The 25143-nt window shown below is 34.8% G+C and overlaps 2 protein-coding genes across 5 annotated transcripts in view; one reads left to right on the top strand and one right to left on the bottom strand.

The window, feature by feature from the left end:
- Positions 1 to 11245, bottom strand: part of LRRIQ3 (leucine rich repeats and IQ motif containing 3) — a 172014-nt gene extending 160769 nt beyond the window's left edge. For both annotated transcript variants that reach the window (XM_063697669.1, XM_063697672.1), the window contains exon 1: positions 11054 to 11245. The gene's annotated coding sequence lies outside the window, so the exon portion shown is untranslated. The remainder of the gene's footprint in view (positions 1 to 11053) is intronic.
- A 24-nt stretch (positions 11246 to 11269) lies between these two features.
- Positions 11270 to 20293, top strand: FPGT (fucose-1-phosphate guanylyltransferase). Of its 3 annotated transcripts, none has more exons than XM_004025982.4 (4): positions 11270 to 11418; positions 12709 to 12876; positions 14362 to 14454; positions 17448 to 20293. In XM_004025982.4, the coding sequence occupies exons 1-4, from the start codon at positions 11298 to 11300 to the stop codon at positions 18887 to 18889; spliced, it is 1824 nt and encodes a 607-aa protein (XP_004026031.4). In that variant the 5' UTR covers positions 11270 to 11297; the 3' UTR covers positions 18890 to 20293. The 3 variants fall into 3 exon arrangements, with proteins under 3 accessions (XP_004026031.4, XP_018875410.2, XP_055222180.2); XM_019019865.3 differs by having other exon boundaries at positions 18265 to 18431; XM_055366205.2 differs by having other exon boundaries at positions 11290 to 11448.
- Positions 20294 to 25143: the final 4850 nt, after the last annotated feature.

Raw genomic sequence — 25143 nt, 5'->3', positions numbered from 1 at the left:
AAGCAAAAAAAAAAATCACTAATCATCAAGGAAATGTAAATTAAAACCTTACTCCTGCAAGAATGGCCATAATTAAAAAGTCAAAAAACAATAGATGCTGTCTTGGATGTGGTGAAAAGGGAATACTGCTGGTGCGAATGTAAACTAGTATAACCACTATGGAAAACAGTATGGAAATTCCTTAAGGAACTAAAGGTAGAACTACCATTTGATCCAGCAATCCCACTACTGGGTATCTATCCAAAGGAAAAGAATTCATTATATAAAAAAGACACATGCACATACATGTTTATAGCAGCACAACTCACAATTGCAAAGATATGGTACAAACCTAAGTACCCATCAACTAATTAGTGGATTAAAAAATGTGAGAGAGATATATAGATATATATATATAGGTATATGTTTATAAACACACACACACACACACACACACCATGGAATACCACTCAGCCACAAAAAGGAACAGAACAATGTCTTCTGCAGCAACTTGGATGGAGCACAGAAGGCTATTATTCAAAGTGAAGTAACTCAGGAATGGAAAACCAAATATCATAGGTTCTCACATATAAGTGTGAGCTAAGCTGTGAGGATGCAAAGGCCTAAGAATGATATAATGTACTTTGAGGACTCAAGGGTGAAGGTTGGGAGGGTCACGAGGTATAGAAGACTACATACTGGGTACAGTGCACACTGCTTGGGTGACAGGTACACTCAAATCTCAGAAATCATCACTAAAGAACCTATCCATGTAACAAAATAGCACCTGTACCCCAACAACTATTGAAATAAAAATTAAAAAACAACAAAAAAAGTCAAAAAATAACAGATGCTGGTGATGTTTTGGAGAAAAAGGAACACTTATACATTGTTGGTGGGAGTGTAAATTAGTTCAACCATTGTGGAAGACAGTGTGGCAATTTCCCAAAGACCTAAAAACAGAAACAACATTTGACCCAGCAATCCCATTACTGGGTATATACCTAAAGCAATAAAAATTGTTCTATTATAAAGACACATATACGTATGTTCACTGCACCACTATTCACAATAGCAAACACATGGATCAACCTAAATGCCCATAAACGGTAGACTGGATAAAGAAAATGTGGTACATTTACACCATGGAATACTATACAACCATAAAAAGAATGAGACCATGTCCTTTACAGGAACACGGATAAAGCTGGAGGATATTATCCTTAGCAGAAAAAATGCAGGGATAGAAAACCAAATACTGCATGTTCTCCCTTATATGTGGAAGCTAAATGATGAAAACACATGGACACATAAAGGGGAACAACACACTGGGGCCTACTAGAGGGAGGAGAGTGAGAGGAGGGAGAGGATTAAGAAAAATAACTAATGGGCACTAGGCTTAACACCTAGGTGACTAAATCAATTGTACAACAAACTACCCTGAAACAAGTTTACCTATGTAACAAACCTGTACATCTATCCCTGAACTTAAAGCAAAAATTTAAAAAATCCAAACTATTAAGAACCCTGGCTTCTTAGTTAATGAAATGTGCTAACCTGCTATCTTAGGATGTCACACTTCTCTCTCAGTGTAACCTTCTTTGGCAAATTATTGTCTAGTCATTATTTAGACTCTGATTCTATCCCCACATCCCCAATTTAGTGATTACATATTTATATATGTTATTATTTAATGGCCCTGTTTTCCACTAAATTATATGTACCCTGTGAACAGAAAACTTGTTTTATGGTTAGGTAGTTTTTCAAATTTTTCCATAGGACCTGAACTAGAACTGAGTCAGGTTTCAATAAATGTCTCTTTCATACACATGTCTGTCTTTTCCTTTCCTCAGAGAAATAGCAAACTACGGGGAAGGAACCTTTAAAAGACTTCTAAGTACAAATGACAAAGTCTCTCCCATTTTGGTAGAAATCTATTGTAAATTCCTTTATTTTTAATTCTCCACAGCCAATAATCTCTTGCAAAACAACAAAAAAGGTTTATTTTTCAATTATTTATGTAGTGTAACAAATCACTCCAAATTTATTGGCTTAAAATAACCATCATTTTGTTACTCTGAAGATTCTGTGTGTTGACTCAGTTGAAGTAAGCAGTTCTCCAACTGACAGTGGCTGAAGCATCAGTTAGTTCACTCCTCCAGTGAACTGCTGGAAGGTTAGGTTCAGCTGGAATGCTGAGATGAACCAGTCTTTCTTTCCATACTATCTCAGGACCTCTCTATGTTGACCTGTCCTCTCCATGTCATCTATCCATGTGTGTCTGAAATAGGGTAGCCAGACTTTCTACATGCTTAAGGGCTCCCAAAGCATAAAAGCAGAACCTGTCCAAACTTCCTAAGGCTTAGGTTCAACTGAAGCGTCTCCTCAGCCACATTCTACTGGTTATGACAAGTTCATTTTATTTTTCAAGCACCCTATAAACTAAGTACAGAAAAAGGAAATGAAATGTAAGTTGTTCTGAGATTGGTGATCTCAAGTAAATTATGTATCCTGTGCCTCAGTTTCCTTATCTGTAAAAAGAAGATAATAATAACAGCCCATAGAATTGTTATGAGGACGAAATGAGTCAACCTAAAGGGTTTAGAACAGTGTTTGGCACTTAATGATATGGTTGGGCTGTGTCCCCACCCAAATCTCATCTTAATTGTAGCTCCCATAATTTCCACTTGCTGTGGGAGAGACCCAGTGGGAGATAACTGAATGATGGTGGCAGTTTTCTCCATACCGTTCTTGTGGTAGTGAATAAGTCTCATGAGAGCTGATGGTTTTATAAGGGGAAACCCCTTTTTCTTTGTTCTCATTCTCTCTTGTATGCTGCCATGTAAGATGTGACTTCCACCTTCTACCACGATTCTGAGGCCTCCCCAGCCACATGGAACTGTGAGTCCACTAAGCCTCTTTTTCTTTAGAAATTACCCGGTGTTGAGTGTGTCTTTATCAGCAGCATGAAAACAGACTAACACAGTAAGCACTACAAAATTAATTGAATGCCTAGTTCCATTAACAATTCAAGATAAAATATATGCTTCAAAAAGTGTATCAAGGGACCTGCAGTTTCCAGTATGGCATGTAAGGAGCTTGGAGTAGTCACTCCATCCTAACAACACATTAGAAAGCTGAAGAAACTAAAAATCAACAACTCTTCTTAGCTACACAAAGTAAGGTCATAGGGTAAACTGCTGACCACAAAATTGGAGCAACAGACAGGCAGTACAGAAACTCATCAGGAACAGACACACAGATGTCAGGGATGTTGGAAATATCAGACTGGGAATTGAAAACAACTAGGATTAATATGCTAATGGCTCTAATAGAAAAAGTAGGCAACATACAAGAACAGATGGATAATGTAGGTAGAGAGACAGATATTCTAAGAAAGAATAAAAAAGAAATGGTAGAGACCAAACACATTATAACAGAAATGAAGAATACCTTTGAAGGGCTCATTAGTAGACAGGACATGACTGATAAAAGAATCTCTGACTTTGAGGATATGTCAACAAAAACATTCAAAACTAAAAACCAAAGAGAAAAAAAAGACTGAAAAAAAAGCATAATATTCCAGAAGTGTGGGACTTCTAAAGGTGTAACATACGTGTAATAAAAATGCCAAAAAAGGAAAAAATAGAAAGGAATAAAAGCAGTATTTAAAACAATAATGAATGACAATTTACTGTAACATTGGACACTAAGCCACAGATTCAAGAAACAGAGAACATCATGTAGGATAAATGTAAGAAAATTAAAAAAACAACCTCACACCTAGATATTTAATATACAAACTTCAGAAAATCAAAGGTAAAAAAAAAATCTTGGAAAAAGCCAAAGAATTTTTTAAAAATCTTACTTATAAAGGATCACAGATAATAACGACATTTGACTTATCAGAAACCATGCAGGCAGAAGATAGTGGAGTGAAATATTTGAAGTGTTAAGAGAAAAAAAACTCACTGACCTAGAATTTATAAAGGGAAACCCCTTTCACTTGCTTCTCATTCTCTCTTGTCTGCCGCCATGTAAGATATGCCTTCCACCTTCTGTCATGATTCTGAGGCCTCCCCAGCCACATGGAACTGTAAGTCCACTAAACCTCTTTTTCTTTATAAATTACCCAGTGTTGAGTGTGTCTTTATCAGCAGCATGAAAACAGACTAATACAGTAAGCTCTACAAAATTAATTGAATGCCTAGTTCCAGTAACAATTTGAGATAAAATATATGCTTAAAAAACTATATCAAGGACACTGTATGGTGCAAAATTATTCTTTAAAAGTGAAAAAGAAATAAATTCTGTTAGATAAATATTGAAGTAATTTGTTGTTGGTAGGCCTGCCTTGTAAGAAATGTTAAAAGAAGTTCTGAGAGAAGAGAAATGATATAGGTCAGATACTCATATCTATGTTAAGAAAGAGTGTTGGGAAAGGAACAAGTGAGGATAAAATAAAAATCTCTTATTTTTCTTATTCTTAGTTGAATAATTTGTCCAAAATAATAATAGCAACTAGTTTTATTTTAATTCATCCAACAACAACAGAATATACATTCTTTTCAAGCTCACATGGAGCATTCACTCACCAAGACAGACCACATTCTGGGCCATAAAACATGCCTTTTCAAATTCAAAAGAACAGAAGCCATGCAACGTCTTCTCTCAGACCACAATGGAATTAAACTAGATATCAATAACAGGCAAACAGCTGGAAAATTCCAAAATACTTGGGAGATTTATAAACAACACACTTCTAAGTAACACATAGGTCAATAAAAATTTAAAGATATTTTGAACTAATAAAAATAAAATGTAAAATTTAGCAAAATTTGTGGGATATAGTAAAAGCAGTGCTTAAAAGGAAATTCATAGCACTGAATACATATATTAGAAAAGAGCAAAGATCTAAAATGAATCATATAAGCTGCCATTTCTAGAACTTGAAAAAGAGCAGCAAATTTAATCCAAAGTAAATATGAGAAAAGTAACAAATATAGTAACTTAGTTTTCAAGAAAATTGTAATTCTTAATTATATTCTCAAATATTCTGGGAGGAGGGGCATATTTTATCATTATCTCATTCCAGAAGAGTCCATAAAGATCTATAGTCTCTATAAAAAATAAATACTCTACTCAGATTATATGTAGGTTCTTCTATAATGTAAAGCATCTAACCATTAACCTGTAGTTCACATGTTTAGTGAAGAGTGGGGAGGTCTTTCCATATACTCTCTGTGGTTACTTTTACCATGCAATAATAAATCTTACTCCAAAATGTATCCTTTCCTTATCTGTTAGGACATTCAGAGTTAATTTTTTTCCAACTTTTATTTTAGAATCAGGGAGTACATGTGCAGGTTTGTTACAAAAGTATATTGCATAATGCTGCAATTTGGAGTATGAGTGAATTTGTCACCCAAGAAGTAAGCATAGCACCCAACAGGTAGTTTCTTTTCAGCCCTTACCTGTCATCCTCTCTCCCAATTCTTGTATTCCTCTCAAATACCAAATCTTATCCAAAATATGTGTCTAAAAACATATTTTTCAGTTCCTCTTTACTGATTTTTGTTTTATATGTATTCAATATTTTAAAATCTTCTCAACTGGTTTCTTTTTAGTTGATGTGATATGAACACTAAAATAATTTAGTCTTATAAGCAGTCTTCCCCATACACTATATTAATTTACATTCATTTTCTCTATTAATATTCACCTCTGCCAACAATATGTATTTGCCAGTATATAAACAACCTTAATATTTTTAAAAATTACAAAACAGAACATAATAATACCTGGTTATTGCTATTAAAAGGAAAGATTAACATGATTAATAAATTACAGAAAAAACTAGTATTCTATATTCAGAATATAACGTATGTGTCAGTTATTTATATTATTCAGCTACATATTCTGTCGAACTTTCCAATCATTATGGAAAAGTGGGGATTTTTTATATTTTGTTTTAACTACCACATGCAGCATTTCAGTTTTGTTTCTCATTATTTATTTATGTTGTACATCTGAAAACTGGAATAACTCAAATGACCAGGCCCCAGAGCATGTCCCCTGAATCATATCATTGCAGCTATGGGCCCATATGATTCTATTGCCTACCAAGGGAAGCTAAAAACCACTACAATTGATATATTCTCCTCTACCAAGTTAGAAGCCCTTTACCACTTGTTGCAAATTTAAGATATGCACATAGAGGAGGAATCTAGTCACTTTCGTTCATTTTAGACTTTGATAATTTTATAACTATTTTGTGAAATGTATATACACATTTGTAAATTATCAAGTTCAAATAATAATATAATGTTCAAAGGCAAATTAAGTATAGCAACATGTTACAGAACGTATCAAGTCTCCAACCACAGTTTCAAAGAAATTCTGCAGTTAAAAATAAATCAGTACCATTATCAGTAAACTTTTCCTTAGTTTGTATCAACTAAAGTACCAATTTAAAAATTATCCTACATTTTAATTGCACTATATAAACCATGTCTATAAAATAAAATGCACATCAGTTATATCACATCTTCACTCCCAACTTTGATGGCAAACACATTAAGTGTAACTGTACAAGGTTATAACTCATGAATATTTAAATTAAATATTAAGAAGTAAAAATTATTTATTTTGTATATTTATTTCTTTTCCAAATGTGATACATAATAAATATTGGGAAAAAAGTTTTCAAAGAAAGTCTTTGCTGAGTGTACTAATTACCTTTAGACTTAACACTTATTCACTGAAGCTTTTAGATACTTGGAAGACAGATCATCATTATTTTAAGTAATATATTAAAATATTAGATTTGATGGTCTACATGAAAGTAATTTATTTTATAAGCATGAACTATAATATTAGATGGAAATCTGAATACTAGACTCCAGAATTATCACAACAGCTGTTATCTGCATATAAAATCAAATCATAAAAAAAGAATAAAAAGTCTTAGTTTTTAGAAAATCTAATTGTAAGGATTCTAATCAGTAACATTTTATACATATTGTGATTACAAACTATTTTTAGTTTAGAATGTCTGCAACATATTAAGTGCATCTCTATTAACAAAATAAAGAAATTATATTTTTTAAATACTTTTTATTTGGATAACAGATTTGTTAAGTAACGACTGTTTTAATAAAGAATTGCCATGGGCCGGTGCAGTGACTCATGCCTGCATAATCCCAGAACTTTGAGAGGCCAAGGCAAGAGAATGCTTGAGTCCAGGAGTGAGCTATGATCTGCCATTGCACTCCAGCATGGGTGAAAGGTTGTCTCTAAAAATAAAAATCCTGTCTCTAAAAATATAAAAGAATTGCCATGATTTTATATCACAGAAAAAATATATTTTAAAAGTTAAGAAGGGGAGAGTCTAGTAGAACAGTCAGACTAGTACATGTGTCCTGGAAAATGAACACAGAATATAGTGCATTTATAACTTCATATAAATAACCTTGGTGGCACAAAACATTAGATTTTAATGGCATATTCTATATGTTTTCAAATGACATGAAAAGTCATTCAGAACAAGGAATCAGAATTCATTTGTAATTATAACATTTTTTTCTTTAAATATATTGGCTTTTTAAATTTTAGAAGGTTATATACTTCTGTTCAGAAAAAAAGCTTTTGTGAGACATCATTTTTCAATTTTTACTTTTATTCCAACTTGGAGACTGCAAAAGCATAAGCCTGAAAAAACTAAAAGGTGGTGAGCCAGAAGATGGATATTAAACAGCCAAAATTAATAAAAACATTCACAGAAAATAATCTGCACAGAAATCACAACCTCTTAATAAAGAAATTAGCACGACAAATATTTCTTCTAGCCCAAAACATTCCTTGGTTAGCTTTCATAGAACAGATTTTGGATCTCCTAAAATTAAGCCATTAATACCTTTTTCTTAAGTGTCATAAATATTGTATTACATTAATTAAAATTTAATTCTTGACTCTACTAATTTATATTCTTCAATCACTTGCCCTCTCCCTATCCCTTTCCCCTCCCCGAAACCTCATCCTGGTATTTGGACAAAGTAGATTATGATTACACTACTGGGGAACTCCATTTGGAAAAAAAATCTACAAAATACTAAGGGAGGAAGTATAATAAAAGTTCAGGGGTGGGAGAATGTTTCTCTGCACTACAGAAAGTTGAGGGGTGTGAGGGTTCCTCCAACAGGGCATAGTGAGAAAAAAAATATTTAAGAAATAAATTGAGAACAGGCTAGCTGAGTAAATAAATCGAAATAAAACAAACTGCAAAAAGACAATTTTTGCTTTTGTTGCATGTCAGGAAGGGTAACAGGAGGAAACAGTGGTTAAACAGAGCCATGAAGCACAAGGACTGGAAACAAGTACAGCCCTAGCTTGGCCTGACCACAGCATGCACTACGAGCTCCACAGTATATAATCCAGGACCCTATTCATTTGGCTTCAACTTCCTCATATAAAGAAGGGGGGAAAATTAAAACATTCTTCTCTATAATTTCCACACAACAGTCATAGTTATGCCTGTAGTAATAAAAAAACAGTGTAACTGGCATTAACTGTAAATGGGTTGGAAGACATTTTAATGGGGGGATGAAAATGTTCTAAATCTGTACCTCAATAAAGTTGCTTTAAAAAATCTATCTCATTCTTCCTTATGGCAGCTCTTCAGATACTCTCTACTCTCCTCCTAGAAATAAAAAGCCCAAATGCCTCCACAGAATATAATTTTTCAATTTATTATAGTCTAGTATGTTCAACATCTTTTTAAAAATGTGGAATCCAAAACTAAACAGATTATTTCCTGTGTGTTTGATTTGTGCAGAATTAATGGGCTTACAGCTTGGCTGGATTGATATATTTTACTCTGGTAAAATAACATTCTGATAAATACCTGGAAAAACCCTGTGGCGAATTCTCTAGTATAATAATACTCTGGTAGCTTAAGATGTTAAACAGTCATATCACACTGTTTTATTATACTGATTATGAACTTAAATAAAATCCCTAAACTGTTTTTGCCTCCAACAATCAACTGCCACGGAAATTTACTCCTACTCATGTATATAGTATTTTTTAATTTTTTTTACTAAAAATTAATATTAATAAAAATTTGAGGAAAGAAAGAAAACAGAAGCCATAGCTGATAATATGGTATATTTATTTCCAGCAAATTTTGATTGCATGATATAGTCATATTGAGAAAAAATAATATCCCATTTCTATGGCCATCCTTCCCAGATCCAAGAAATACTCTAATATTCTGTATGATACCGTCCCAGATCCAAGAAATACTCTATTTAATATTCTGTAAGATAGAATCTAACACATCACTCTGTTTGTCTCCTCACAATTGTTACCACTGGATTTTTTATTTGGTTACTTCTTCCTTCTTTATTTCACCTTATTAGAATATACAGACCCCAAACATATAGGCTCTGCTGACCTTCACTCCCTTGGGACCTCACCTAGTTCCAGTTAAAATTAATTCTATCTTCTTGCTGACAATTCCCAAAATTGTATCTCTAGCCCAGACCTCTCTCCTGAATTCTAGACTCGTATGTATAATGCATACAGACACATACACACACAAACTTCCATTACATATTCACTGCATACACATGTCTCTTTATTCCACATGTCCAAAACCAAATTCTGGACCCTATTACCCCAAAAACCTTCCTCAGTCGGAAACTTACCCATCTTAATTGATGGCCAATCCATCCCAAGGCAGTCATTTTGACTCCTCTTTTTCTCTTACAGTCCACACCCATTAATTCCATCAGCACATTTTATTGTTTTTGTCTTAAAAATATATCCAGAATCTGACCAACTTCTCACCATTCCCACTGCTACCATCCTGGTCGAGCCTTCACCAGCTCTCACCTGCAATACTGCAGTAGCCTCCAAAGAAGTCTCCCTGCTTCTATCATTGCCTCATCCCCCATTATAATCTATTCTCCTATCTCCGAGTGATCTCTTTAAACATAAGCCAAGACACTTCAAAACCCTGCAATGGCTTTGTTTCCCTCAAGAGTAAAAACCGAAATTCTTCTTATGGCCCTTTGTTCTCTCTCTGACCTTCTCTCGCTACTTTCTCCTTTGGTTACTTTCACTCAAGTCTCTATTTTCTAAATGTTCTTCAATAAGATACTGTTTTTTTAATTAATGAAGTTTTAAATGTAAAACTATGAAAGAGTAATCTAATCTGCCATTTTATCCAAATGCTTCCACTATTAGAACACGATTGTATAACAAGTCGGAGAAGAAAAACTAAGTAAATTTATGACAAGAGTTTATGGTGCCCTGAATGTCTACGTACCTAATGAAGACGTTGATACAGAGAAATCTTCTCAAAAAATCAAACGGTATGGTGAAATAGCACAAGTTCTGGGTTTGGGATTGAAATATATTTCTTAAATCTTTTATTACTTACTAATTGTGATACCTTGACTAACTCACTATTCTCTGATTCAGTTTTATTTTGTGTAAAGATGAAGTGGTCTGTAAAACCAAGAAACCTCGTGTTCTATAACAGGAACACCTCTATATAGCTACCCAAAATACACCTAAAAAGGCTGACTTAGGAATAAGAATGTTATTGAACATTCTAGATTAATCTGCATATACAAAAGAATGACAGAGAAGAAACCAAAATACCAAAAATATTTGGAGCCTGGTTGCGGACTGAATTTTATACAACTTTCAAAGACACTATCTGAGAGGCTGTCGTGTGTAGCCTACAAAGAAAAAACAGAGGGGTGGGGTGGCTCACTCTCTAGGAACCACAAACTTAAGGTTCCTAGAAAGAGCAGAGATTTTAAATATTCAGACTGTGTATGTATCATGACCCAGGGTTGGGGGCAGATGGCCCGGGGTGGCGGGGGAAAGGAGAGATGGCGGAGATCTTCTATCAGGCTATCCTGGGGAACTGCTCCAGGCTGAAACAAACCACCAGTTAGGACGAACTGCCTTTGATGTGAAAGCTGGGAAGCTAGAATGTAGTTTCGCCTTATCCTTAGCGGGTCGGTTCTAACAATTTTGTCACCCAAACTGAACCACTCACCGAGTCAACTGGGCTGCAAGCCCTTATGAGTTGGAGACAAGTGGCCCAGCCCCAACACAGTCAGACAAATCGCTGGGTGGCCATCTGATCCTGAGACCGTTGCTAGAGAAACAAGACAACAACCAAATTCTCCACATCATGGTTTTCCGGGCGCCAGCCAAGGCGCTCCGGAGGCGTGGTTACGTGGGCGACGCACGGAGGGGGCGGGTCAGAAACAACCGGGCGGAGGCGCACCCCAGGGCGCATGCGTGCTGTGCGGCGCGGTCTCAGAGAAGGTGGGGCTATGGCAGCTGCTAGGGACCCTCCGGAAGTATCGCTGCGAGAAGCCACCCAGCGAAAATTGCGGAGGTTTTCCGAGCTGAGAGGTACCAGAGAAGGCACCCGAGTTCTCCTGGGCAATGCAGAGGGAGGGTGCTTTTACGTGCCAGGAGGTTTGCTGGACTGTCACTTCCCGTTTACTTCTCATCTGCAGGCCTATGACGCTCCCCAGGAGTAGCTAGCTAATAATCCTTTTGAGTTTATTCTTTTCACTGTCCCTGCTTGACATGCTTGTTGCTTACTTTATTCTTAGTAGTATAGATATTAAAAATGAGGGCGGAGGAAGAAGAAGAAAATCTGACTAGTGAAGTTATGCATTCATTAGCTCATTAATAAAAGTTGCTTTAAATAAATCTAAAAGATATGAAGCACAGTATTTTGAACTTTATGAGTAGATGCCAGCCCCCTATCTACTTCACGCTTTACATTACGTTCATCTACTTCTCTAATGTAAACGTTTGTTGAGGGAGTAACAGAACATGGAGGAATTATGGATTAAAAATTAAAAGGAAGAAATTTGTTATCAAAAAATTGGCTATGACACTTAATCCCTGTACACCTGTCTAATAAAAGTGATTATATTTGTGTTGCAGTGACTGCTTAAAAAATACTGGGACTAATTCTTGGATAACAGTAAAACATTCAGGACTATTAGATTCTAGCTGACAAGTTCTGTTTGTTAACTAAAACGCTAAATCATTTTGTTTATCAATAAAGAGATTCCAACTGTCTACTAAAAGTGCACACTGTCTTTTAAAGATGTCATCAGAGAGTTGGGACCTTCTGTTATCCAGAATTTTATGTTATATTCTAACAGCCTATGTAAGTTTGCATGGTTCATCTTAAAGTAATAGAAAATAAAGTACCCACATTTATAAACAGCAACATTGAGGGAAGGGATCTTTGGGTTGTGTCTTTCTTAGTCACCTAACACCAAGTGTCCCTGATACATAAGAATTGATTTGCAAAGCTGGAGATTTGTTTATGTTTATCTCCTCTTCTTATTGAAGAATTGAGGCAATAGTCTTTGGCAAGTTAAAAGTCGCTCTCTTAATCAAGAAACATTATGTCATTCAGAATGTATAATTGGATTGCAAAGCATAAAAGGAGGGAGTGAGCTAAAATAAAAAAAGGAACTTGTGAACAGTCCTCATTATAACTATTTTGAATCATATTAATGCACCACTAATTATTCCCTAACTTTCAAAAGCCAAAGATACATTTTGGAAGATGATAATAGATGTTACCTTCTTTTTCATCTTTCTAAATAGGCAAACCTGTGGCAACTAGAAAATTCTGATAATTTTTGTTGTCATTTCCTTGCTTTTTCCAAATAGGCAAACTTGTAGCACCTGGAGAATTCTGGGACATAGTTGCAATAACAGCGGCTGATGAAAAACAGGAACTTGCTTACAACCAACAGCTGTCAGAAAAGCTGAAAAGAAAGGAGTTACCCCTTGGAGTTCAATATCACGTTTTTGTAGATCCTGCTGGAGCCAAAATTGGTACGCGCTTTATGGTCAGTTTTATAATATAGGTCCTAAGCAGAATAATCATTGAAGAAAAGGTTTCTGTGACTTACAGTGTATAAGCTGCATATCTCTACCCACAGCTTTACAAACTTTAAAATTTGAACATAAATTGACTTTTTTTAGAAAGATAAAAGGAATAGCAACTGTTCTTACCCATTATGACTTACCTTGAAAAACTTCCAGAATGTTACTTAAAAGATAATTTTATTAGTTTTAATGAAATTCACACTATTCAGATAGGAATACTCCTTTGGACCTTATCAGTAGAACCCTTGAGGTCCTCTCCACTCCAGAGTTCCTCCGGCAATTTACGTGAAGAAAGCAAATTAGTGGGAAAAAATACTCTTGACCTTTTGGGGACATAATGCAGAATGCAAAAGAACACTGTCACATGGCTTAAATATAATACATATATTTGAAAACCCTAGTTTAGGTCAACTTTGCCCTTTGACCGTCCATTGCAGATAGGAATAAATGCTGTTTTTCTGAAGGCTGCTTTCTATGTGATACTTAAAGTTGAAGCCTCTTGATACCAGAGATAAGATATCTGTATATGACATTACTATGACATTAGCATTATTCTAATTAGCCAACATTATTTTAATCTTTACAACTATGAGGTCAGTACTGTTGTTATTTCTTTTTTTTTTTTTTTTGAGAAGGAGTCTTGCTCTGTTGCCCAGGCTGGAGTGCAGTGGCGTGATCTTAGCTCACTGCAAGCTCTGCCTCCGAAGTTCACGCCATTCTCCTGCCTCAGCCTCCCGAGTAGCTGGGACTACAGGTGACTGCCACCATGCCTGGCTAATTTTTTTTTTTTGTATTTTTTAGTAGAGACGGGGTTTCACCATGTTAGCCAGGATGGTCTGTATCTCCTGACCTCGTGATCCACCTGCCTCGGCCTCCCAAAGTGCTGGGATTACAGGCGTGATATTATTTCCATAGATGAGAATCTGAGGTACTCAAGAGTTAAGTAACTGGCCCAAGATAACTAGTGTGGTAGTTATATTTAAGATTTTTTTTTGGGAATCCAAGTTCTAAAAATCTTTTTTCGAAAGGAACTCTAACTTGTGTTTTTGATTGTGTCATTTGGGAGAATTATTTAAATGGGCTTTGTGATTTGTAACTCTGTATGAATGTTTATATTTATCAGTCTTCTAGTGTTACAGATTGTGTAATTGATTATTTCTTCTTTCTTATTATTACTATTTTGGGGAGAATATTACCTCATCATTTATTACTGAGGGTTGTTGTCTGGGTTTCATTGCTAATTTATTGATTGGTTGTTTGCTATGAGATGTTTTTAATTTTGTTCTATTGCCAATACCTTTGATGTCCATCTATTTAATTATTCCTGAAAGGCAAATCCTTAAGGTTACATAACACCTAAATTTACCATCATGACAAAGTTCTAGTAGGTTTCTATTAAATAAATTGTGCTTTTTTAACTTTGTTTTTAAGGAAATGGAGGATCAACACTTTGTGCCCTTCAATGTTTGGAAAAGCTATATGGAGATAAATGGAATTCTTTTACCATCTTATTAATTCACTCTGGTAACGTTATACTTTACTAATTTACATTTTCTTTTTAGTCTTCCACCTTTAATACTTTAGAGACTTTTTTCTTTCTTGCAAACACTTTCCTTCTTTTTTAAAAGAATCTTTGAAGTTATTCTGCTTTGAAAACAAATATTTTATGATTTTCATGACTTTTTTTAGGTTGTAAGTAGTATAGTGATTTTCACAAATTTTACTCGTAAAATTGTAGATCACGTATATCGTCAATCTTTTATGAATATTGTTTTGTTTTGGGTATGTATATAGAAAATTATTTTCCTAAGACAACTCATTCAAATATGAATAGTTCTCGGGAATACTTTAGTGGGGATTTTTCTTTTAATTTTAATTTGTATTTTAAGTTCCAGGGTCCATGTGCAGGTTTGTTACATAGGTAAACGTGTGCCATGGTTGGTTGCTGCACCTATCAACCCATCACCTAGGTATTAAGCCAGCATGCATTAGCTATTTTTCCTAACACTCTTTCTCCCTTAATGGGGATTCTTGCTTTGAGGGAAGGGTGGTTTAACACTGTCATTACTGGACTTTTGCCAGTAGTTTTTATCTTGCATTTTTGTGTGATTATTGGTAGCCAGAGGCCACAATGCTTAAAAATAAAAGGAAAATGTGACAAGATACAGAGTGGACAAGTAAATATATAAAAGAGAAATCACACACACAAAATAAGACATTTTAAAACAGAAAAGTAGGAAGGACGTGGTCTCAGAATAAAGAATAGCTTTTTAAATTGAATACATTTAGTTGTGTGAAAATTTTGGTTACATGAAAACCTTTGTTGTTTTTCTATGTTTGTTAAGGGGCTAATGAAAACTGTCATGAACTGACACCAGTCCAGGGACAGGTATTTTAGAATTATTCATCTACATGGCTTCCAAGGCACTTTTTCATTCTTATGATTTACATACAAAACAATGATTCTTTGTAAAGATGATGTCAAAGTAAAGCATCCAAGTTCTGCTTTGAAGCCTAAAAATGTGTAAAAAAATCTAATTTACAATTTTATTTAAGAAAATAATTATTATCAGTTTAGTAAAAATTAAATTAGATACCAGGAAATGCATAGTTAGATAATTTTTTTTATTTTTATTTTTTGGAAATAGATAATTCTTAGTGCTAAACTTGACTATTGGCTGCTCTTTGAGAAAAGAAAAACACAGAAACTTATTAGCTCTCTTTTGTTGAACAATGTACTGTGTGCTGCCAAGTGCTTTACAGGTATTATTGATCTTCAGTAATAAATTAACCTTAGCTTACTATAACATTTTTACTTTATAAACTTCTCAATTTTTTTGACTCTCTTGTAATAAGACTCAGCTTAAAACACAAACACTGTACAGCTGTACAAAAATATTTTCTTTATATCGTTAGGGTTTATTTTGTTGTTTTTATTTTTACTTTTTAAATATTTTGGTTAGAAATGAAGACACAAACATATTAGCTTAGGCCTACACTGGGTCAGGATCATCAGTATCACTGTCTACGACCTCTATAGTCCTACTAAAGTTCAGGAGCTGTCATCTCCTATGATAACAATGCTGCCTTCTGAAATACCTCCTGAAGGACCTGCCTGAGGCCATTTTATGCTTAACTTTTTTTTGTATGTATCATATGAATTTATTCTAAAATAACAATGAAAAGTATAGTATAGTAAATACATAAACCAGTAAAATAGTCATTTATTACCAATTATTATATACTGTATACATAATTGTATGTTCTGTAGTTTAGTAAACTGGCAGCACAGCAGGTTTGTTTATACCAGCATCACCACTTGAGTGGTGCATTGTGCTAGGACTTTACAATGGCTCCAACATCACTAGGTGATAGGAATTTTTCAGTTCCATTATGATCTTATGGGACAACCTATGTATATGCTGTCCATCATTGAGCAAAATGTTGTAAAGAAGCAAGTATTTTAGCATTAGTATATTAGTTTTCTATAACTTTTATTTTCTGTGAAGTAGATTTTTTTTTTTTTTTGAGATGGAGTCTGGCTCTGTCGCCCAGGCTGGAGTGCAGTGGCACGATCTCCGCTCACTGCTGCAAGCTTCGCCTCCCGGGTTCACGCCATTTTCTCGCCTCAGCCTCCAGAGTAGCTGGGACCACAGGCGCCCGCCACCACGCCCAGCTAATTTTTTGTATTTTTAGTAGAGATGGAGTTTCACCGTGTTAGCCAGGATGGTCTGGATCTCCTGACCTCGTGATCTGCCCTCCTCGGCATCCCAAAGTGTTGGTATTACAGGCTTGAGCCACCGCGCCCGGCCTTCTGTGAAGTAGATTCTTAATTAGAAGTCTAAACATGGTTGAAATTTGTTGTTTAAAATGTAGATACAGGCTGGGTGCGGTGGCTCACGCCTGTAATCCCAGCACTTTGGGAGGCCGAGTTGGGTGAATCACCTGAGGTCAGGAGTTTGAGACCAGCCTGGCCAACATGGTGAAACTTTGTCTCTACTAAAAATACAAAAATTAGCCAGGCGTGGTGGCAGGTGCCTGTAATCCCAGCTACTCGGGAGGCTGAGGCAGGAGAATCGCTTGAACCTGGGACACGGAGGTTGCGGTGAGCCAAGATCGCGCGTCACTGCACTCCAGCCTGGGTGACAGTAAGACTTCATCTCAAAAAAAAAAAAAAAAAACAAATGTAGATGCAACATCATGTTTTGGGCCGTGGTCCTTCTTATTTGTTATACATGTAATTCAAAACATTTCACAGATTCTACAGTATATTTAAATTTTTTCCTGACCTACAGTTTTTAAAATTGTCTTATATCAAATGGCAACAAGAGAATTTCTCTTCGAATTTTTAATCTGGATTTCATTATTCTTTCCTGATTTGCAGTAACAAGTGGTATATATTAAATATCTTTAAAGATATTTTGATTTGTAACTTATGGGTTATAAAACCCCAGGGTTTTGAAAATTTTATAAATAATACTGCATTTTTAAATGGTTATTTCGTTTTAATTTTATAGGTGGCTACAGTCAACGACTTCCAAATGCAAGTGCTCTGGGAAAAATTTTCACTGCTTTACCTCTTGGTAACCCCATTTATCAGATGCTAGAATTAAAACTAGCCATGTACATTGATTTCCCCTTAAATATGAATCCTGGAATTCTGGTTACCTGTGCAGATGATATTGAACTTTATAGTATTGGAGAATTTGAGTTTATTAGGTTTGACAAACCTGGCTTTACTGCTTTAGCTCATCCTTCTAGTTTGACGATAGGTACCACACATGGAGTATTTGTCTTAGATCCTTTTGATGATTTAAAACATAGAGACCTTGAATACAGGTCTTGCCATCGTTTCCTTCATAAGCCCAGCATAGAAAAGATGTATCAGTTTAATGCTGTGTGTAGACCTGGAAATTTTTGTCAACAGGACTTTGCTGGGGGTGACATTGCCGATCTTAAATTAGACTCTGACTATGTCTACACAGATAGCCTATTTTATATGGATCATAAATCAGCAAAAATGTTACTTGCTTTTTATGAAAAAATAGGCACACTGAGCTGTGAAATAGATGCCTATGGTGACTTTCTGCAGGCTTTGGGACCTGGAGCAACTGTGGAGTACACCAGAAACACATCAAATGTCATTAAAGAAGAGTCAGAGTTGGTAGAAATGAGGCAGAGAATATTTCATCTTCTTAAAGGAACTTCACTAAATGTTGTTGTTCTTAATAACTCCAAATTTTATCACATTGGAACAACCGAAGAATATTTGTTTTACTTTACCTCAGATAACAGTTTAAAGTCGGAGCTCGGCTTACAGTCCATAACTTTTAGTATCTTTCCAGATATACCAGAATGCTCTGGCAAAACATCCTGTATCATTCAAAGCATGCTGGATTCAAGATGTTCTGTGGCACCTGGCTCAGTTGTGGAGTATTCCAGATTGGGGCCTGATGTTTCAGTTGGGGAAAACTGCATTATTAGTGGTTCTTACATCCTAACAAAAGCTGCCCTCCCTGCACATTCTTTTGTATGTTCCTTAAGCTTAAAGATGAATAGATGCTTAAAGTATGCAACTATGGCATTTGGAGTGCAAGACAACTTGAAAAAGAGTGTGAAAACATTGTCAGATATAAAGTTACTTCAATTCTTTGGAGTCTGTTTCCTGTCATGCTTAGATGTTTGGAATCTTAAAGTTACAGAGGAACTGTTCTCTGGTAACAAGACATGTCTGAGTTTGTGGACTGCACGCATTTTCCCAGTTTGTTCTTCTTTGAGTGACTCAGTTACAACATCCCTAAAGATGTTAAATGCTGTTAAGAACAAGTCAGCATTCAGCCTGAATAGCTATAAGTTGCTGTCCATTGAAGAAATGCTTGTCTACAAAGATGTAGAAAATATGATAACTTACAGGGAACAGATTTTTCTAGAAATCAGTTTAAAAAGCAGTTTGATATAGAGATATTTTAAATATTGTACACTTTGCCTTTTTGAGTAACATTCCAGAGATAGGTATTTTCTGTAGGCTGTTTCACTGAACTCAGTTAATGAAAACTGTATTAACATAATTGTTGTAGCATAATATTAATAGTGCAAAAGTACATATAAATAATTTTGATGAAAAATATTCCAAGACTAAGTTGAGAAAAGAGATACCATTTTGGATGTGTATCAGTATTTTTGTTTTTAATAATGATTGATTTGTGGAGCATTGTTTTTTCACATAATTAAAGGTAATTTTCTAAGCATACCTTTGGAATTTTTCCATCTTTTTTGAGGCTTTTGGTCCAGTGAAGTTCTAAGTATTCACTGGCACTTCTCTCCTCAACTGTAATTCTATTTTTAATAATAAAAATGGCATACTGTAGAGTCTTCAGAGTAGTGTAGGAATACTGTAGAAATACTTTTTCAGAAACAAATCCATAGCTGACAAATTCACTCAGTGCCCAATTTTTGTGATTATTTTAGTTGATAAAGAACTAGATACAAAGACCTCTGAAATTGATGATAAAATTTGTATCTCATTAATTTTATCAAAATGAAACTAAAAGTACATATGTATTATACGCTTGAACATGTGTTTGTGTATCTTTAAAATTTTCCTTTATGTTCTATTCCATAGGAAAACACACACATATGCACACAAAACTCAGTTATCTGTGGGGAAAGTGGTAGTAATAATTGAGATTCCTCAATAATCATATAACTTCACTATAGACATTACTCGCATTATCTCCTATCAGTCCTTCTAACAAAACTTAAATTACCAGATGAACTGACTTTAGTTTTCATCTTATTTTTTGTCCACATGCTGGTGATGCTGAGAAACAATAATTGGCCCAAATGCAGACATCAAGAAGCAGGCAGGAAAATGGAAAAACTGAGATAATACACAGGTGATAAACAGTTTCAAGAAAATAAAAATAGGCTAGAATCTCAAGTTATGTGTTTCTATATAGGTATAAGCATATAAGTGAAAGGTCTTATAAGTGTAATAGAGAAAAGATTTGTCAGTGTGTTTTTTTAAATGAAATAACTAGTCTGTGCTACTTTATGTCAATATAAAAATTGGTAAACTAGAAGTAACTTGTCCACAACCCTCAGTTATGATACATATGTGCGCGTTTTTTTTTCCAAAGTTTTTCCCAAGGAGAAGATACAAGTATATGGTAGCTATTGTTTAAAAATGATTGATTTACTTGCAGATTTTTCAGAGGATGTTATGTCTTTGTCATTCATTAAATGTTCAAAATTGTAGTTTTACCAAATCTGAAGTGCCATCAGTTATAAGAATCACCATTATTTTATGTTCCATTAAGAAAAACACAATAAAACGTGACACTGCTTTTTTTGTTACTTGAAATTTTCATATTTATTGGAGAGCTCTTTTAGATGTTTTTAAATACAGATTTTTATTTAACCCTCTTGCATATACATATAAAATAACAAAAAAATAAAATATTGAGATATCATCAAGAAATTTCTACAGCTTCACATTCAAACTCTTCAGCACTTTCAGAGCTATTGATATGCATATGTCCACCTAGTACCATCTTCTGTGCTTTCAGAGTTATTGGTAAGGCTGCATTTCCTGAGTGCTCTACCACACTTATGTCTGGATTTTTTTACCCAGCTACAGACCCACACTCCTGCAAGTTTTGATACCCTTCTATTTGACAAAACTCAGTTTCACTTTTGTTTCAGTTTAATCACAGGTCCTTAGAAGATCGGACCTGTGATTCTATTCAAAGTCAGAAAGAGATTTCTCACAAATTGATGTCATATTAACATGTCAATATGAAAATTATTGTTTGGTAAACCAGAAGTGACCTGTCTGAAGCCCTCAATTGTGGTATTTGTGTGTTTGTTTTTTATTTTTCAAGATTCTTTTTAAAGAAAATATATGGTAGCTGTTGTTTAACATTTATCTACTTACAGAGCGTTCAGAGGATGTTATATGTTTATTAAGTGCTCAATACTGTATTTTACCTAATCTGAACTTTAATCATAATCCTGCACAATGCATGGATTCTAGTTGCTTTGAAATGGTTCTGTTCAAAGGACTTATCAATGTCTCTTGCTTTGAAATGTATTGCTTGACGTGTAGTAGCACAAACGTACCACCAATAATGTACCTAATTCAACTGAAGTGACAGTCATATACGCAGATATGACCAAGTTCACATGTGAGCAAGTAACAACTCCATGACTATTGCTCCCTGGCTAATAGCTATTATACTATCATTTGTAAGGCACATTCTGTTTTCTGGGGTGTTGAAATTTGGAGAAAAAAAGATGAATTAGGAATGATTCTAACCTAAGTATGTGTTTTAATAAAAGGATCTAGGCAAAAAAAAAAAAGTAAGTCACTCCTAAATTTAATCCCTGAATAATGTAGTGTACATGATGATAGAGGAGAAGTGTGTTTTTGATAAGAAGTGACTAAATTTTGTGACAATCTTAATTTTTTAGGCTTTTCATTTAGTCTCCCAATAAAGATAATTTTTTTCTGAGTTTTATCAGCAGTAGAAAAATAAGACCTACATGGATAAGTTTGAAATTAAACATTTTGTCTCATTTTATAATTTTTATTTTTATGAAATCATGGCACTTACATCATATACTCAGGTGTGTAAAAGCCTGCTATTTGTAACTATAATCCATAAACTTATTGATGATTTAATAACTATCAACAACGGCATGGGAAAAATTCAACATTTGATAATAATCTTTTACCTTAGGCATTTATTCTCTAAGCAAAGCAGAAATAAAGGATATGTATCAGTGTATACTGATTGAAATAAAGCTTTAAAAATCCAAGTGATACTCTGAAATTGTCAAAAGTTTGATGGCATGAATCCAGGATTAATTCCCATAACCTGTGATGATCTAGTCATCTTCTGTAGCTACATAGTACTCCTAATGTTAAGATTACCAAAGTCAGCAATAAAGCCAAAATCAAAACTGCCTTCTGTCACATATAGCTGTTAAGTAAACTACACAAAATCAGAGTTGCTGTTTACATACATCATGATGCCGTCTGGACTTGAGCACCTTGGCGGCTCAGGATTAAGGCACCTCAGTCTAGCCTAGCAGAGTTACAATGGAGAGAAGTAAAAACTCATTAGTAGCTCAAAACAAGCTAAAGGATTTCAGATGCTCTTTTTCTTGTTCATCTAAATCAAGTCTTCGTCTGTGTCAAGAACTAAATTGTTAAAGACCTTTTTAATTTGCTTAGTGCAAGAAAAATAATAGCAACCATATATCTAGTTAACTTGAGTCTTCTGTGCCTCTGAAATTTTGTTTAGAGAAAGCCTATTTCTATTGAGGTTGAGGAACACAATTCTAATACTTAGTAAAATTATTAACATTCCTTGCATTTAACTTTGTCATATTTTCCTTCCTCCAATACTAGTGTGCCAAATTCTGTAACATAGTAGCATTTTTCATGCTCCCATTTATCTGTATATACAGAAACTTCTGCTTAGGTTTTTTTTTTATATATAAAGAAAGTCTAGTCCTACCAGTTTGGTTGAAGAATACTAGTTCTGTCCCTGGAAGAGCTGTCTACGTGAGCCACAACAAACCAAACTTGCCACATCATTCAAACTTGCCAATTTGGCTGTAGTTTAGTAGATGACAACTTTGGGTCAGGTTAATATTTGGGGAAATAGAATAATAAAAGCTGCTGATTTTCCTACTCTATTGCTACTTGGAGGATTGGAGGTGTAGAGGGAAGATGCCTGTAAATGAGTCACTGTTATCCACTACCTGCACATCAGCTTGATTGTTGACACTTATGTCTAAAGATGTTCATCCCAAGAGTATTATTGTGCATGCAAGTAACTGATTGATACCAACAGAGTTAACATTTTATTTTGGGCTGCTTGGACAAAAAGTCTTATCTTTTTGAAGCCTCTGGCTGCAGGGATCTCTTAGCCGTTGCACATATAAATTTCAACCATTCACACAGAGCAATTCATTTCTGATTGCTGTAGACTAGTGCAATCCATCTGCTAGTGTCATTTCCTAGCTATCTGTGCCAGAATTACACTCCTTCAATTGTGCTTCAGTGCATTTCTGAAACAATCTAAACTAAAATGTCTATATTCTTTGGCCACTGGCTTATGATGTGTTACTGATATGCTTGTTGAATCTCCAGCCTCTTTAATGCTTTTTAAAATCTTTGTTACAACCAACACATCATAGCTAAGTAATCTGCACATGTAAATGATTTTTTAAATTTCTTTTCTTACCAGTATCCACTCTTTTCTCTCTGCAGCACATTCAGATGGTTCAAGTGAGTTTTAATTTACCACTTCCTTGTAGGAGAGTGTCACATCGCCCAGAATAGAATTAAAGCATTTACATCTTGAGGCAAAAAAATCTTTTAAAATACAGCTATGTAGAAATCAAGTAAGTGTTCATTTCATTTGCAGGTTTAGAAATGTTGCACTGCTTAATGAAGTTTTACGTGAGTGGTTTCTTACCTATTATTTTTAGCCTTGGGGTTTGAGAAAGTAAATTATGTCCATCAATTTGCTGTACTTTAGAGAAGTTTCAAATATTTCTAGAACTAGAAAACTTGGGACTACACAAAGAAATAATTATGATTATATCAGGTGGCCCAAGTGCAGATTTTAAATGTACAGGCACATTGACAAAGTCATAAATTAAAAATGCACTAATTATATATCACTGGGATCAATCTTTAATGAAATTGAATAAGAAAGATCACTCATGACTGGTTAAAGTTGATAGAGCTTCTAATTAAGCATTATCCAGTCAAATAAAGAGCTGTGTATGGAAGCCAGCCTATGAAGAAGGAAGGAAAAAGTTTTAGAGTAATTTTTACTTGTTGCAACAGCTGATTCTTTAATACAAAAGAAATATTTACTTTGATTTGCATTTCTCTGATGGCCAGTGATGGTGAGCATTTTTTTCATGTTTTTTGGCTGCATAAGTGTCTTCTTTTGAGAAATGTCCGTTCATGTCCTTCGCCCACTTTTTGATGGGGTTGTTTGTTTTTTTCTTGTAAATTTGTTTGAGTTCATTGTAGATTCTGGATATTAGCCCTTTGTCAGATGAGTAGATTGCGAAAATTTTCTCCCATTTTGTAGGTTGCCTGTTCACTCTGATGGTAGTTTCTTTTGCTGTGCAGAAGCTCTTTAATTAGATCCCATTTGTCAATTTTGTCTTTTGTTTCCATTGCTTTTGATGTTTTAGACATGAAGTCCTTGCCCATGCCTATGTCCTGAATGTTAATGCCTAGGTTTTCTTCTAGGGTTTTTATGGTTTTAGGTCTAGTGTTTAAGTCTTTAATCCATCTTGAATTAATTTTTGTATAAGGTATAAGGAAGGGATCCAGTTTCAGCTTCCTACATATGGCTAGCCAGTTAGAGGATGTGGAGAAATAGGAACACTTTTACACCGTTGGTGGGACTGTAAACTAGTTCAACCATTGTGGAAGTCAGTGTGGCAATTCCTCAGGGATCTAGAACTAGAAATACCATTTGACCCAGCCATCCCATTACTGGGTATATACCCAAAGGACTATAAATCATGCTGCTATAAAGACACATGCACACGTATGTTTATTGGGGCTCTATTCACAATAGCAAAGACTTGGAACCAACCCAAATGTCCAACAATGATAGGCTAGATGAAGAAAATGTGGCACATATACACCATGGAATACTATGCAGCCATAAAAAATGATGAGTTCATGTCCTTTGTAGGGACATGGATGAAATTGGAAATCATCATTCTCAGTAAACTGTCACAAGAACAAAAAACCAAACACCGCATATTCTCACTCATAGGTGGGAATTGAACAATGAGAACACATGGACACAGGAAGGGGAACATCACACTCTGGGGACTGTTGTGGGGTAGGGGGAGTGGGGAGGGTTAGCATTAGGGGATATACCTAATGCTAAATGACGAGTTAATGGGTGCAGCACACCAGCATGGCACGTGTATACATATGTAACTAACCTGCACATTGTGCACATGTACACTAAAACTTAAAGTATAATAATAATAAAATAAAAAAATTTAAAAAAAATTTACCATGAGTTCAGTGAGAAGAAGCAATTTACAAAATTAGCCATGTTTCTAGTGTCTTTGAGTATGTATCTCTAAGACTACAAACGTGCTGGAATTTTCCGTAACATAAAAATAAGCAAAAACAAAAACAATATTTCTCTTAGC

This window comes from Gorilla gorilla, chromosome 1, assembly GCF_029281585.2.
Source record: "Gorilla gorilla gorilla isolate KB3781 chromosome 1, NHGRI_mGorGor1-v2.1_pri, whole genome shotgun sequence".
Taxonomy (NCBI): Eukaryota; Metazoa; Chordata; class Mammalia; order Primates; family Hominidae; genus Gorilla; species Gorilla gorilla.
This window is presented reverse-complemented; position numbering and strand designations above follow the sequence as displayed.